Here is a 16,625-nt window from a genome sequence, read left to right on the forward strand (position 1 = left end):
GGCTTTCTTCTCATTTTACAGCTTAGGGAGCTGAGGTCCAGAGAGGTTAAATACCTTGTCCTGGCTCACACAGCAAATCAACTGGAGAGTCAGCATTTAACTTGGGTTTGCTTGTCTCCAGGGCCTATGTTCCTCACTCCTCCCTACTGCCTTCCTCAAGTTTGAGTTGGCTCGTTGCCTTCAGAAGCCTCCTTTCTTGTGCACCTCCATGTGCATTCTTACTTATGTCACCTGTTTATCTTATTTCTATTTTCTGGACAATCCACCACCTATGACAGTAATAAAATGTCTCTCTTTGTCACTTCCTTAGGTGGTCCCAAGAGCCTGACCATGGACCCAATTCACCTTAGCATGTCCAGCACTCCCCTGGTGAAGCACACGGCGGGGGCTGGACTCAAGACCCACAGGCCCCGCGTCATGTCCAAGAGTGGACACAGCAACGTGAGAATCGACAAAGTGGATGGCATATACTTACTCTACCTCCAGGACTTGTGGACGACCGTGATCGACATGAAGTGGAGATACAAACTCACCCTGTTCGCGGCCACCTTCGTGATGACCTGGTTCCTCTTCGGAGTCATCTACTACGCCATCGCGTTCGTCCACGGGGACTTAGACCCGAGTGAGCCGACTTCGAACCACACGCCCTGCATCATGAAGGTGGACTCTCTCACGGGCGCCTTTCTCTTCTCCCTGGAGTCCCAGACCACCATCGGCTACGGCGTCCGCTCCATCACCGAGGAATGCCCCCATGCCATCTTCCTCTTGGTAGCTCAGCTGGTCATCACGACCTTGATTGAGATCTTCATCACGGGCACCTTCCTGGCTAAGATCGCCCGACCCAAAAAGCGGGCGGAGACCATCAAGTTCAGCCACTGCGCCGTGATCACCAAGCAGAAGGGGAAGCTGTGCTTGGTGATCCAGGTGGCCAACATGAGGAAGAGCCTGCTCATTCAGTGCCAGCTCTCCGGCAAGCTCCTGCAGACCCACGTCACCAAGGAGGGCGAGCGCATCCTCCTCAACCAGGCCAGCGTCAAGTTCCACGTGGACTCGTCTTCCGAGAGCCCTTTCCTCATTCTGCCCTTGACCTTCTACCACGTGCTGGATGAGACCAGCCCCCTGCGGGACCTCACGGCCCAGAACCTGAAGGAGAAGGACTTTGAGCTCGTGGTCCTCCTCAACGCCACCGTGGAATCCACCAGCGCCGTGTGCCAGAGCCGCACGTCCTATATCCCAGAGGAGATCTACTGGGGCTTCGAGTTTGTGCCTGTGGTTTCTCTCTCCAAAAACGGAAAGTACGTGGCTGATTTCAGTCAGTTCGAGCAGATCCGGAAGAGCTCCGATTGCACGTTTTACTGCGCGGACTCCGAGAAGCAGAAACTGGAGGAGAAATACAGGCAGGAGGACCAGAGGGAAAGGGAGCTGAGAAGCCTTTTGTTACAACAGAGCAACGTCTGACGGCCGAGCCAGGGCCTCGCTTTAACTGCAGCCGCAGCCACGTCTGAGCTCCCTTCGAGCAAGACTGTGTGGATGCGCTCTGAAAACACTGCCCAGACATGCAAAACTGCTCTTTCCCTTCGGTCTGGTGGCCAAACAAGAATCCCCACCTTTGACAGGGTTCCTTGTTCAAATGCTTTGTCTGAAGCAAACTCCCAAAATTCAAATTTTCTAAAATGGGGCTATATTTCGAAGAAGTTGGGGTAGGGCAATTGCAAAAATGTCCTGCGGGATGGACAGAGACATTCAGCGATGCTGATAGTGGAAGGAGGTGCATTTCTATATAAGGATCTCAGCTGTAATATAAGGTATTTATTCAACCCGAGTATCAGAGACACTGTGGCCGAGACCTGAAATGTGGTCAGTGTTCACTCACACCGTCGCTTTAACACGCTTTTTCTTTTCAAGCAGAGAGAATGTTGCTGTACTGGAGGCTACCTGGTAATGCAGAAAATGGAGCAGGGAGGAATCTGTACTCATAAAATATAATAATTCCATTTTCACCTTTCTTCAGTGGATTTAATTTGTAGAGTGAAATCGATCAATCAGGAACGAACAGTTGTGAAAACATACAAATGGAGTTGAGACTGTCGTTCACACTAACTGCCTGTTGGAATGTGCTAGCCCCTTTCTGTTCAAGATGTGGTTCACAGACCAGCAGCATCAGCCCCATCTAGGAGCTTATTAGCAATTTAAACGCTCAGGCCCCTCCCTCCAAACGTAGAGAATCAGAATCTGTATCTTAACAAGACCCCCATGTGACTCGTGTACCAATGAGTTTGAAAAGCTCCTCTCTGGGCGATGTGTTCAAAGTAACCTCTGAAGCCATGGGACTCTGTGGGTCCCATGTCCATGTGGCCTCCAGACCTGTCTTTCCTTCAGTTCATTATAATGGACCAAGCGTCCTTTCGGCCACTTTTTTTCTGTATCTATTAAAATTCCTTGTCCACAGAGGAAGCGCCACTGACATTCCAAGAACAAAATAAAAGCTCTGGCAGGTAATGGCTGTCTCATTTATGCTAAGTATATGGTTGTTGCTGATAGTTAGAACAAAAGAAAAATTAAGCTGTGCTGTGTAACAATCAGAAATTTGCTCAGATGTTGAAACCTAGAAGGTTGGATGAGGCCATGAGAACGAGAGTTGCTGAGGATAAGAAATTCATACACAGATGACTCCTTGAAGCATGAACAAAATTTGATAATCTGATAACTTGTCAAGAATGTCCTCAGTGTTTAAACAAATCTTGTGCAACTCAGTGTTACAGAGATAACATTTTGCCTTCAGCAGAATTTAGGCACCAGGCACCCTGCATTTCTTTGGGGCAGAGAATAAATGGCCAAGGACTGGCTAACTGTGCAAAAGGTGAATTCTCACTTCATTTAAAATAGGACAGATCTGCATATACACTCAAGAAGAATGCAACTATGAGTATGTAGGTGCTACATGGATGTACATACATGTGCACCACATATATGCACACACACATCTAGGCACATACAGAGACATACATGCACACACATACACAGGCACACACATGTGCACAACACACAGGGACACACACCCTAGCCCTTAAAGCATAATTGTGGAAATTATCAATGAAAGACATTTGCAGTTAAAAGAGCAAATCCTCCAGAAATATGCTTGCTTTTATTTTGTTCTATAAGATCGGGAACATTGGGACTCAGGGATATGGGGGGAGTAACCTGGATTTAGACCATCAGTGAAACCAGCAAGTCTGGCCATCTTTTGATGTTCCCACATTTCAAATGTCCTTCATTAAACAGAATGTGTGGCTAACACCTCTGACCTGGAACGGACCATCTAATGGGGGGCTCAGATGAATGGGGCGACGTCGTGAAGGTTGAAAGAATAATCTCAATGCACAAGGGGTCTTGTCTTCAGTTACTCAGGAAGTTTTTTTCTGTTTCTGTCCATAAGTTTATGGCAGGTTGTTTTAGATCTTAAAAAATTACGTGTAGTTAGATATTATCCCTTTCTGTCGTTACACGTGATGTTTGATTGAATATTGTGGTGTAACCGCCAGAAGAATGATGCCACGGGCAAGTTTACAGGCTTTCTGTCGCGCTATGAATTCTCCCAGCATTTCCACCATTGTTGATTTGAATGTGATCAAGATTAGGGATCCTTCACGCGTCTGTTGTAGATGGTGCAATGATGCAGCACAAGATTGAGAAACCTCTTTTATGTTCACCTAGCATATCTGTTTCATCCGAATTTGGAAGACTTGCTCATCTGATCTTTTGCACTACACACAAAATAAATATGCAGCGTCTTAAACGCCAATACTTGTGCAAGTCAGTAAATGATACTACAGCGTAATCTGTCATACATAGCTCTACAGCTGTGGCTGGTTTGAAGCTGAGCTTTTCCCAGGCACACTTATTTATTATTACTTTGTACAAAATGCCCTCATGTTGATGTGCTAACAAAGAAAGGATTCAGGTGGCAAACTGATTCTATGTGGATAGTTTTCTGACTGAAACAGATTCGTGCTCAACCCCAACTAAGAAGTCAGACTGATGGAGTGTTTCTGACCCCAAAAGGCTCTTTTTTTGTTGTTTTTGTTTTGCATTTTGAAGTATTTCCAATGCACCAGGCCTTCTCAGTCAGACCATGCAAAAATGTCATGTTCCATCTGAGAAACCACAAAGCCATGCCTTACTTCAGTAATAAAATGCATTGTACTTACATGGTCCCCAGCAGCCAAGAGCCCCAGAGGCATTGCAAAGAGTCACTCATCCACCCACACAGTGGGCCACCTCTGGGGTGGGGGCGGAGGCACCCGTGAGTTCCCTTCCCCACTCCTGGGGATGCTACAGCAAAGAGAGGAGACCAGAATTAGAGAATAACTAGTTAAAAGGGGGAAATGCCATCAATGAGTGGACCAGATATTTAGATGAATTCAAGCAACTCTTTGAATTACATTTTCAATTTTAATTGACTGTGATTTTGATATTGTTAAAATGTAAAGTAAGGTGTATAAACATGTGACACTTCTATTAAATATGACCCTTTCTCCCTTCTTAGATCCTCAGTACCCATATATCATCTGAGAAAGAAGAAAATAGGAAAGCAAAGCAGAGAAGGCACAGGGCCTTTGCACTGGTAGCTTAGTCAAGGGTCAACCTTGGGCTTCGTTCTCTATTTTGTCCCTATGGTCTAAGGGTCCAACATTTGACCGTGTGGCCTAAGGAAGACTTCTGGTCGCTCAACCTTGGCTTTTATTTGAAATAACTAGTTTTGAATCCAGGTTACCTTATCATGGCTTTGTGGGATGGAATTTTTTAATGAAAGGTATTAGCATTTCCAGTCTTGGTTTCCAAGTTTTGTAGTGCGCACTGGAATTCCAGCATTTGACCCTGGAGAGGTCCAAGGCTCACTTAATTTCCTTCCCCAGGGAAGACTTACTCTGAAGGTCCAAAGCTTAACATTTCACTTCTAACGGATTAACTACGCACATGTTGCCCTTTGTGGGTTTCAGTTTATCTTTAATCAGAATGACCTGCCAACCAGCCGAACCCTGGGCCTGTGGACAGCCGTGAGCGGCGGGCGTCTGCTGTGAGAGCGGAGAAGTCTCCGGAGTTAGAATTTGCAATGAAATGATATGATGAGAACTTAACTGGGGTTTTAAAGAATAAAAGAGTTAACTTCTTGAGGCATTTGTATTTGTTTGTCAGTAAACTGCTTTGATTGTTGTCGTTTTGATTTTTTTTTTTTAAATCTAAAAAAACTCTTTGCCTTCAGAGTGAGGAAGGCAGTGAGAAAAGTGTACAAATTAAAAGCCAGCAGCCGATGGCCCAGCTCCTACATAAAGCACCTCTCCCAGTGGAAAAGAACTTCTTTGCGGGGAAAACTTGGCCACTCGGTCTTACATTACGACTACCTGTCATTATAATCTCCTGGCTTCCCAGGAGAACGGATTTTCCTAGTCTTTAAGAAACACTGACGGATTAAGTCCAATTTCCCCCCCAAAGTTTTTCCACTAAACGCTTACTGAGAAAGAAACCTGAGGCAGAAGCCCGGCGGCAGCCCCTCCCCTCACCCGCGCCCCCTGCGCGCCCCCCGGGGCACCGGCTTCCTCTCAGCGGGCCTGCTTGGTTGGCCGGCCTTCGAGCTGGCCGTCCGCGTCCCACGGTCCGATGATTCCAGGCGTTAGAAGTAACCAATCCAAAGTCCCAATCTGTGGACGTTTAGATGCCCCCAAATTGGGCACAGGAATTTTTATTTTTCAATTGCTATGTTGCTGGTGTGTAAACTTAGAAGATGAAGAAAAAGCTCTTGATTAGAATTGATAGCTAATTCCTAATAAAATTACATGAATTGATTGTGTGCTAAGGACGTCATTGATATATGCTATAGAAGCCCAAGAAGTCATGTATATATGTAAAGGTCACATAATTCTGAATATAATCCCAGAATAAGGCTCACTGTGTATGCAGGACATGTCCTGTACTTAGTGATTTCTGTCCTGCATTCTGTATGGACTTTATTAAGATGCTCTAAATGTCCTGTGTTTATTTTTATCAAGAAGTTACAAATTTGCAGAGGCAATTAGAAAACAAACCTTCAAATTCAACTGGATGTCTTTTATATTTATATGCTACTCTGCCAACCTTAGGGAAAGTATTCACTTAATCCCAAACTATGCCCCACTCAAGAAGAGCAAAAAACAAATGTCCCTTCCTTTGGAAGTTACGGTTTTCATAAAACTGGTAGTAGAGAAAGGGGTAATCCAAAAAAGATATTCTTCTGGGCTTGTCCAATTAGTAAAAGTAAATGTCAGCCAAACACAGGGGACCTTTGACACATTCTGTGCAGCATGGAGCAGGATGCTATTTGAGCCCGTCTATCAAGGAGAGGCCTAGAATGACCGGCTCAAAGCCCCTCCACATGGTGTGCCGGAGCCCTCATTCCCAGCCCCCACTGGAGAAACAGGCCGAGGGTTTTGTGGTCCTGACCAGCACTGGGTGGGCAAAGCCAGAGATGAAGGAATCAGCCTAAAAGTCCACCACCAAGGCTTTTGCTTAGCAGCTCCCTCTTCATGATGTGGTGCTTAACCGTGATCTTTATTTGAGGCCAAATCTTATCTAGTTCCCAAGCCTTCCCACTCCCTTAAGATATCCAAAAGTATTCAAAAGTATTCAAGTTAAGGGTAAGACCCCCTCAAAATTAGATTCCGACAGAGCTACTACAATTGACTATAGAGTATTTCCTAAAAAAAGTCAGAAGTTGTTGACTCTGAGCTAAAAAATGTGACCTCTTAGCTTGTTATTACTATTAGTGTTACTATTGGAATGTCCTTAATATTCTTAAAAAAGTAAAGAGCTTCCAAGAAGGTGTTTGGAGAGGAGTTCAAAGAAATGCCTTTTTTTTTTTTTTTTTTTTAAATTCACTGTAATTTAACTACATTTCTTCATCTGCAATCAAATCCTAAGAGTAAGGATGTTGTATTAAAACAAATCATTGCAGGAAGTATGACTGTATCGGGGACTTTTTACAAAAACAAACTTCCAGATCACAAGAGGAAGCTGTGTTTGTGTGCTGACAGCGTATTAAATAGCAGTCAGGAGACGAAGGCAGGATGACAGCCAACTTGGATCTATTTTTGAAGAATTATTTCTGTAGGGTGTCATGGAGTTGTAAGTTACAAAAGGAACGCTTTGGTAAACAGACTTCTCGATTCCAAAAGGACCCACTCCAAAATACCACTTCGTGAAATTCAAGGGGAATGTTATGAAGATTAAAATCCCAAATCACATGCAGATCTTACAAGCAAACAGTCCCACTCCTTGCAAATCCTGGCGCTGTGCCCTAACCAGTGTCTGGATTGTGCCTCGGTCTCCTGCCATATGTTTTTCTACGTCTGATCGCTATGCTGGGACACACATGAGTGTCCTTGCTTTTCTCTGATTTTAAAACTAGTCTTATACTTGTATTTGCCTCAGTAGAACAGCGACTCATGTTTCTCAAGGTTGAGCTACTGTTTGGTGCCTGTTGGAAATCTCACACTGATAGGTATTCTTTGTCACCACTGGGCCCGATCAGACCGTCTCAGCTTTAATTGTGTACTTTCATGTACTGCAAATGCATACCTCTATTTGTCAAACCATTTCTTGTTTTCATATGTATCTCCACCACTTTTCTTTTTCTAGACATGGAATCATCTAATCTGTGAAACAATAGAAAATACAAATGCAATAAAGCTAATTCCATAGCCTTTAGTCTCTATTTCATTGGCATGGTGATGGTGTTACTGTGGTGCCCCGTGGAGATGAAGCGAGTATCTCCCTACAGAGCTTAGAGATAAATTCACGGGAAATAGCTGTTTCCAATGGCGGTAACTACAATCATTTGGTCCTCAGAGCTTATGATGGCAGTTTCCATCCAGCCTACAGGACTGCATTTTGCTTCCTTTCTCATCAAGAAAAGAACTGAAATCCCTACCTCATCTCTTTTTTATTTTTGCCTTGACGCTCTCTTGATCATTTCATTTGAGTCAATGATTAAAGATCAAGTGATTATTTAATGGCAATCTTTCGGCACACATTGCCTACCAAAGTCCCTTGCATTCCACAGCTCAGTTACTTTGATGGATTAAAAGAAAGAAAACATAATTACATAATCCTTAAGGACACCAGTATGGGTGCGACTGCAAAGCTACACAACCACTGAAAATCCACATGGCAGAAGCTAGCACCCAAGGACAGCCATTGTCCTTGAAGGGCTTTCCTGGGGAAGCACCCAGACACACACACACAGACACACAGGTGGCTGCCACAGCACCAAACCTCCTTCCAACGTCTCTTCAGGGACCTGTTCCTTTGGAATCTTGGCTCATTGGTTGCAACATTCTCAGTGGTGGCGAGACTATGTTCTTTGAGTGAGAATGTGGCAGCTGGAAATAAAAAAAGCTGGTCATATAGTAGGAAGTCAAATTTGAGGATGTTGTTTGGGGGAAAAACAATACCACCAAAATGTTTTCCAGAAATTGCACAGTAACTTGGAACATAGCAATGAGGCTCATCAGTAGGACACATTTTATTTATTTGAATTTGCACAGAATTTCTCAGACACATATTATTTTCTACTCTATTATCTCAAGCATCTGCTTGCCTTTATGGGGTGACCTTGGCTGAGAACTGAGCTCTCCACGTCCAACACATAAGACAGCCTTGCCTCCACCACACCATGGTCTTGGGGCTGTGAATTTGTCACAGCAGCATTTGGTTCTGGGCTGGAACACTGTCCTGGCAGCCATAACCCTCTTCTCAGAAACCCTTGACTTTGCTCATCTGTCCTCAAAAATGTCAAATGAACAAGCTTGATGGTTACAATTTTCACCAGAAGTCCATATTCTTCCCCAAAACTTTGAGTTTTTCCCCCTCAAGTTTTTCACCCCTTTATTTGAATGTAACACTTCCATTGTAATGCTTGGCACGTGGTATATCCGAGTGTTCCCAATGTGTTCTCACCAGTCCCGAGGACCACTCTCTTTATCTTTCTCAGTTTGCCTCTGTTGGGTCTGTTAGACACTCTGGCTCTCAACAGTCCACTTCCCTGGGCACTGTTTACATGTGATGTAAAGATCTGCCTCAGTCGGCTACAAACAAGAGTCACTGTCGCACATCCACACGGAACAATGTGTGCGTTTCCTTGCCCCGTCCTCACCACTGCCTCTTTTGCTCAGACCAGCCCCCCCCCACCCCACACACACCTCATGACTTCTGGTCATATCTTGGATTTGCTGAGAACAAACAATACTCTTTCTGAATGCTTCATACAACCTCAAACATTTAATAGTCCATTTTAGACCCAGTGAAGGAGGTAGGACATGTCTAATTACTATACAAAAGACCCGAAAGCTCACTGAGGTTCAATGCCTCACCCAGTGTGACCCAGCGAGCCACTGCCATGGGCGAGGTCTTTCCTGTCTGGCCAAGTGCTCTATCCCAGGAATTGACAACATGGGACTCTCATTGTGGAGCTGATCTTTATGTGCGATGGGTCAAGACCAGGGCCACCCAGAGAAGGTATGAGGCTGTGGGGGTGGAAGAAGTCTGTGAAGGCCCAGTGTGCTGCCAGAGGCCTGTTATTCAGGAGCTGAGCACATGGAATATGGATCCGGAAGGTAGAAACGATGTGAAGCAATCAGTCTAGAAGGAAAGGGCAGAGGGGTATGAATGCCACTCACCAAGACTGAAACCAGAGCCACAGGCCTGCTGTAGCAGGCTTGTAGGGACAAAGAGTTGGCCAAAAAACAGATCTGGGTGTGGCCAGGATTAAGAAATCTCAGAGAAAGGTCGAGGTGACCGAGCAAACGTGCCTAGCTGGGTTCAAAGTCCCCTACGCTCGTTATGATTGCGTTGCTGTAAGAAATGCCCAAACCTGTGGAGAATCTGTGAGAGCTTGTTTGAGCCAAACTGACCTCCTGTGCTGGGGAGCAAGATCTCAGATGCTGAGCTCTGTCCATGACGGGGGAGGGGTGGCGCGCCTCTTCTGGTCATTTTCCAAGGGCCTCGTGATGATTCTCGGGGGCCTGGCCCCCCCCCCCCCCCCGCTCTTCCCTGTGTAATAAAATGGCTAATCGGGGGCCTGGCAATGCGGTGCAGTTAGAGGAACAGGAAGAACCAATGGATGCTTCCAGAGTAACCCGCACACAACACTGCAAGACTCTGACGGGGCAGAGGTGGCAGAAAGACTTGGTGAAATACTTCAGACAGGACTGGCAGCTTACGTGGGTCTTGATGAAAGAGCAACTGATGCTCTCAGGGAGTTTAACGAAGAAGGGGCTCTGTCTGTGCTACAACAGTTCAAGGGGAGTGACTTATCGCGTGTTCAGAACAAAAGTGCATCTTTACGTGGAGCTGTGAAGACCTACGGGCAGAGGGAGAAACAGGGGAGCAAGGCGCAGGAGTCTGCAGAGGGACCCGATGAAGCAGAGGTCAAGGCCTTGCTTGAGAGCACTGCTGTGCTCTGGGTGCAGCCTCAGGGAGGAAGGGTGGTGGCCCTGCCCAGGCGGTGTGTGCCCCGGCACGCAACCGGGCATGGGAGCAGAAGTCTTTGCAGGTAAGATACCAAGGGGTTTATATGAGGATGAGCTGGTGCCCCTTTTTGAAGAGGCTGGTCCCATTTGGGATCTACAGGTCTTATGATGGATCCTCTGGTCAGAACAGAGGGTAGGCATTTATCACCTTCTGTGGAAAGGAAGCGGCACAGGAAGCTGTGACACTGTGTGACAGCCAAGGAATGCGCCCTGGTCAACACCTCGGAGTGTGCATTTCCGTGGCAGACAGCAGGCTTTTTGTTGGATCAGTTCCGAAGAGTAAGACTGAAGAAGACATTGTGGAAGAATTCAGTAAAGTCACAGGTTTAACAGAGGGCTTGGTGGACGTTATTCTGTGTCATCGACCCAATGACAAAAAGAAGACTCGGGGGTTCTGCTCCCTTGAATATGAGGATCACGAGTCAGCAGCACAGGCCAGACGCCGGCTGAGGAGTGGAAGCGAAAGGCTGGGGCGGACCCAGTGGAAGAACCAGGCCCAGAGGTCATGGCTAAGGCCATGGATGAAACGAATGGCACAGAAATAGAAAGGGGAGAAATTAAAATAGTCTTCGCCAAGCCACCAGCAGCAAAAGGGAAGCTCGCCAAGCTGCTGACAGGCCTCCGGGAGCACCATCGCCCTCCTCGCACGCCGCCTCCAGTCGGGGCGGGGGTCGTGGGGGGGAGAGGTGCTCTGGCCACCCTCCAGATTGCTATGGCTCTGAGGACTACTGTGATGATTACCATGGTTACGGTCACCACGACCGCCGGGGGCTGCGAGGATCCCCACTGCGGCGTGACGATGGCCCTGCAGTAAGAGGGACAGGCGGGGGAGGCGGAGGGCAGGCGCTCCCCCCACCAAGGGGGCGGGGGCACCACCTCCAGGAGTAGGGCTGCCTATTCACAGAGGGGGCACCTGCGGGACCCCCGCGAGGCTCCAGGGGGGCAGAGGGCGTCCTGCACGACAGCAGAGGGGCCGTGGGTCCCGTGGGGGGCAAGAGAAAGGCAGACGGGGGCAACCAACCTGAGTCCAAGCGCCGTCGGACCGTCAGCAACAGAACTGGGGCTCCCAGCCCAGCGCCCAGCGGCCACCTCAGCAAGGTGGCGACTCTCCTGGGAACTACGGTTACCATGACGACAGCCAGGAGGTTCATCAGGACACTGGTGGGCAACCGTGGAAACAGACAAGTGGGGGCTTGAAAATGATATTGGGGGGACACGACTGGCTCTAGGTCTACTCCGTTCTTCAAAAACAAAATTGGCTTAACTGGCTCATCTTTAAGTAGCAGGCTGCTGCCATTTGTATTGGGCCGAAGAAATCACTATCGTGTATATATATACTCAAGTCTTTTTATATTTTCCTTGTTTCATAAATGCTCTTGACATTATTGGGCTTGCCGAGTTCCCTTATTCTGGGGATTACAGTGCTTTTACCATTTCAGGCTTCGTTTTTAGCTCCCAAACAAGCTGAGCGCATTGTTAAATCATGATTTTGCAGAACCTTTGGTTTTGGACAGTTTCGTTTTTTTTTGGATTTGAGATAGATTACGTAGGAGTATGGAGTATGCTGTAAATAAAAATACAAGCTAATGCTTTGTCTTAGTAGTTTTAAGAAATTAAAGCAAACAAATTTAAGTTTTCTCGTATTGAAAATAACCTATGATTGTATGTTTCGCATTCCTAGAAGTAGGTTAACTGTGTTTTTAAATTGTTATAACTGCACACCTTTTTGAAATCTGCCCTACAAAATTTGTTTGGCTTGAACGTCAAAGCCGGGACAATTTGTTCTTTGATGTGATTGTAGTTCCAATTTCTTGTTCATGTAAGATTTCAATAAAACTCAAAAATCTATTCAAAACATCACCCATTTAAAAAAAAAAAATCTCAAATGCTCCAGAGAATAAGTTTTTAGCTTCTTTTATGTATCTGAAATTAAGGAGGGAACATAAGAAAGATGACCTGAGCGTGGGATTAGGCAAGGTCGGGACGGGCTTCCAGGATGGTTCACAAGATTATGTGCTCTCTGGAGGGTGTTCATTTAGCTTATTTCAAAGGTGTGTGAAGCTAGATGCCCAGAGACAATGGACAGAGCTTGTTTAAGGGAAAGATAAACCTTTTACTAAAAAGTTATATGCCTGGGGTGGACTGCCCATCAGGACCTGCCCAGTTAGAAATTTATGATCAGATCACCCTGTGAGGCTACTTTCCATAGAACCTTTTTCGTCCACAATTGCATTGTGTCTTCTTACAACAGGTAGGCATTGCTAGGATACCCATTTTATAGATGATAAAACTGAGGCTTTGAGAAGTTAAGTAATATGTCCAAAGTAACATAGCTAGTAAGAGACAGAACCCAGGACTGACAAAAGTGCAAACCTAGCTTCCCCCAGAGCTCTCTCCTGACTCCAGGTGGGCCACCACACAGGGCACCCAAAGGAACCTGGAGGCTTCGCACTTGATGTTCTTGGAGCAAATAAACATTTGCTTGACCTTCACGTGGTTTTATCAGAAGAAAACAAAACTGTGATGGAGTTGCTATGTGGCCACACACCTGACTCACAGAGGCTGAATTAATGCTGAAGAGCCAGCGGCCATGTAAGTAGTAGGGCGTCTGCTGGAGTGGCTGGAGTCGGGGGTTTCCAGTTGAACGGTTGGCTGAGCTCTGGAAACCTGACTTGTAAGGATTTATACTGGGCTCATCAGTGAAACTAAGGTAGGTAATCATTTTAAGGTCTTGGCTCATTGAGCCGAGAGACAAAGAGAGCTTTGTAGAGATCAGCAAACGCTACGGGTCAGCAGAGCTCGCTGGGATCCTATACTGAGCGTTAGAGGCCTGTGGGGCATGAGAGTGGGCCCCGCACACTGGGTCACCACTGTGATGATGACCCGGGCTAGAGCAGGAACGGTTGGGAACGGATACCAAGCAAAGCTCGAAACGCAGGGCAAAGGCACCCAGGAGCCCTTGGGAGCTGACTGTGGAGGGAGGTTCTGAGGGTGGGTCTGATTCTCGGGGAGACGGGGCTGCACATCTGTCCACTGCAGGGCAGCTGGGGGAAGCGAGGGGCCTGGGAGGAAGTGCATAAGAAAGCACAGCAACGGATGAGCCCCGGGGAGTGAGGTTCAGGGCAGGACCCACACCCAGGGCCCCAGGGCCCCAGGCCCGAGGCAGGACCTGCTCCCGGGAAGGGTCAGCGAAGGGGAGAAGACGGTAATGGGACTGGGTAAAATATTGGGGCTCCCTCGCTGGGAAGTGGGGTTTGAGAGCAGGACCAGGGCAAGGTAGACGTGGTGAGGATCCAGCGTCTTCAGGTCCCCGGAGCAGGAGTCGGAGCGGGAAGCCACAGCTCTGGCGTCAGTCAGTGCTCCCCAAGGCGGGGGGGGGGGGCAGGCGGCAAACACACCCCACAGCCATAGTGTAGTTCACCGTCGGGATACAGTGGTTTCTTGTTCATTTAATATTTACTCAGCCAAGCTAGACTCTTTAACAATCACCTGATCACCAAGCCAGACCCTCAGGGTGTTGTGGTCTCCACGTTAATATTGATTTGGCAACATTAATTGCACTGAGAAGATAAAAGCAGATTCCTGAAGGAGCCACGTGATTCATATTTTTTGTCAACACTGCTGTGACAAAAGACCACAAACTGGATGGTTTAGAAGAACAGAAATTCATCGTCTCCCAGTTCTGCCACTGTGAAGTCGGACGTCAGGTGTTGCCAGGGCCACGGTCCCTCTGAAACCAGTAGGGAAGGATCCTTCTTGCCTCTTCCAGACTCTGGTGGCCCCAGACATTCCTTGACTGTGGCAGCATATTTCTAATCTCTGCTCCTGTCTTCTCATGACCTCCTCTCTGTCTCTTCACATCGTCTTTCCTCTGTGTCTATCTCCCTGTCCAAATTCCTCCTTTTTATAAGGATACCAGTCATATTGGATTAGGGACCACTTTGTGGGCTCACTTTAATTTTATTACCTTTGTAAAGACCTTATTTCCAATTAGGATCCCATTCTGAGCTACTGAGAGAGATTCCTCATACCTTATTGAGGGGACACAATAATTGATAACACTATTCCCCCCTACCCATGTCATCACGGATTGTCTACACTCAGCCCTCCTCCAAATCTTCTCCCTGGAGGAGATAAGGGGGGGCCCTCAGCTATGGCCACTGTCATGGGCTTCCCAGTCCCACCGAGTGGACACACAAAGCCCACCTCCAGCAGGCGCCCCGTCCTGATTTGATCACAGCTGCACAGAAGCTGTGCCAGTGGACACGATTAGACACTCCTCCTGAGAGGGTTCCTGGTTCTCAGGGTGGAGATCAAAGAGTTTTCTCCCTTGGAAATTGTCCCCGCTGGTTTGTACACAGGAGGACTTCTTAACCCTGGTTTTCAAGTGGTCCTATGCTAGCTTTAACCTCTACAAGTTAATCACGTACCGGGCTTCACCACCCAATTGCTAAAGAGCTTGCTGATTTCCCAAGGCTTGGAAGGACTTGACTTTGAGGTGCATTTCATAAGCCTGTGTCTGTCATGCTTTGCCACTGGTATCTCTTTCTGCCAAGGTTGGCAGGAACCCTCCCTTCAACTGAAGCAGCGCTCATCGAGGTGCCTGCAGCCACCAGCAGTCCACAGGCTGACGGAGCCTGGTGGGTCCTGCACTTATGCCATTGTGTGCAATCAGGTGGCACATGGTTGTTCCAAGAACCATGTTCTGACACATGGTCTTCCTCCTCCAACCCTCCCATCCTTCACCCCTGGACACCGGAGACCCACCCTGGTCTTCTCCCGCTTCCTCACCCCCAGTATCTAAGCCATCACCCTGTCCACAGCACCCCTGGGATGGCCCTCAAGTCAGTTTTTCTCTTCCATCCGAACCGCTTCTCCTAGCGCAGGCCACCATCATCTCTCGACGGGTTTTTCTGGGGAGTTTTACTCTGGCTACACCACCCCAGTCTTCCCCGCCCACCCCGCCGCACAGAGAGGTCATTCTAAAGTGCTCATGTTAAAATCTGATCACACGTTTCCCTTAGTCTAAGGCTGGTTCTCCACACACGTGTCCTAACACGGCTGAAGGGCTCCTCTTGATCTGGCTCCCGAACCCCTCCCCCCCCATATCATCCCTTGCTTTTGCATTCTGTCTGCAAACAGCCTGAACTACTAGCAGTTCCCTGAAAGCTGCCTCCTCCTTCCAGCCTCGGGGCCTTTGTTAGGCTTCTCCCTCTGTCTGAGGAGTCCCTGGCCACCTCCTGCTGGGTCTGCTGTCCACCGAGTATAAAGGGCTTCTTGACCATGCCTATGGGATCCCTGATAGACCCCCCGTGATGCGTGCACAGCGCTCGCCTCTCAGGAGGCTTTCCTGACAGTGTGACCGAGCTCAGCAAGCCTCTGGGTAACATCCCACAACTGCCCAGCTGCATCTCAGGCCCTGGCTCACCCTGCCAGTGGCTGCACCCTGGTTCTTGTGCTAAGACTAGAATGGGATGAAGTGAGATTATGAGACATTTGCCTGAAGTGAAATATGTGAGGAGTGCTACAACACTAAGTCATGAAGACAACATGTCGAAGCAATCTTTTTAAAAAAAATCAAAATTAATGCAAAAAATTTCCATGATAGAGAAACTGTCAAAATTTTAAATAAAAATAGGATCAGTCAGAGTGCTCAAAGGAAAAGTTATGGTTTGGGTGTTTATTTTAGAGAAGAAGAAAGGTCTAAAATCAGTGACTTAAGTTCCAGCCTCAGACAGTTAGAAAAATAAAAGCAAATTGAAACAAAAATAAATGGAAAGAAATACTAAAACAAGACAGAAATGAATGAAATAAAAAATATGCAAACAATAATTCTGCTTGTGGTAACAAAATTACCCTGCCTCAGAGAATAGGTATCTATATTGGAAAAAATACATGAAACCAACTACCCAAGGACTCAGAGTGAGGGAAAGCAAGTCAACTTCTGAGGTGGGTTGAACTCATAGGAAGCCCGGGCATGGGGGATGTTCCCGTCTTTCAGCCTTGCCCTCAGGACAGTTGCAGCTGCGGTGTGTCGTAGGCCAACTAAAACTCCAATGGAAA

At 47.3% G+C, this 16,625-nt stretch overlaps 1 protein-coding gene and 1 pseudogene across 1 annotated transcript; both read left to right on the forward strand.

Annotated features, from left to right (window-relative positions):
- The first annotated feature begins 320 nt into the window (after positions 1-320).
- On the forward strand, positions 321-4,387 carry KCNJ15 (potassium inwardly rectifying channel subfamily J member 15). Its single transcript, XM_087817930.1, has one exon. It carries the CDS (start codon positions 331-333, stop codon positions 1,456-1,458), a length of 1,128 nt encoding a protein of 375 aa, XP_087674056.1. The 5' UTR covers positions 321-330; the 3' UTR covers positions 1,459-4,387.
- Positions 4,388-10,095: 5,708 nt separating this feature from the next.
- LOC107543529 (heterogeneous nuclear ribonucleoprotein R pseudogene) lies at positions 10,096-11,791 on the forward strand (annotated as a pseudogene).
- Positions 11,792-16,625: the final 4,834 nt, after the last annotated feature.

Source organism: Miniopterus natalensis, chromosome 6, assembly GCF_054644295.1.
Source record: "Miniopterus natalensis isolate mMinNat1 chromosome 6, mMinNat1.hap1, whole genome shotgun sequence".
Classification (NCBI taxonomy): Eukaryota; Metazoa; Chordata; class Mammalia; order Chiroptera; family Miniopteridae; genus Miniopterus; species Miniopterus natalensis.

Excerpts from the sequence above, each read along its gene's own strand:
- KCNJ15 (XM_087817930.1), top strand. The coding sequence starts at position 331 with ATGGACCCAATTCACCTTAGCATGTCCAGCACTCCCCTGGTGAAGCAC.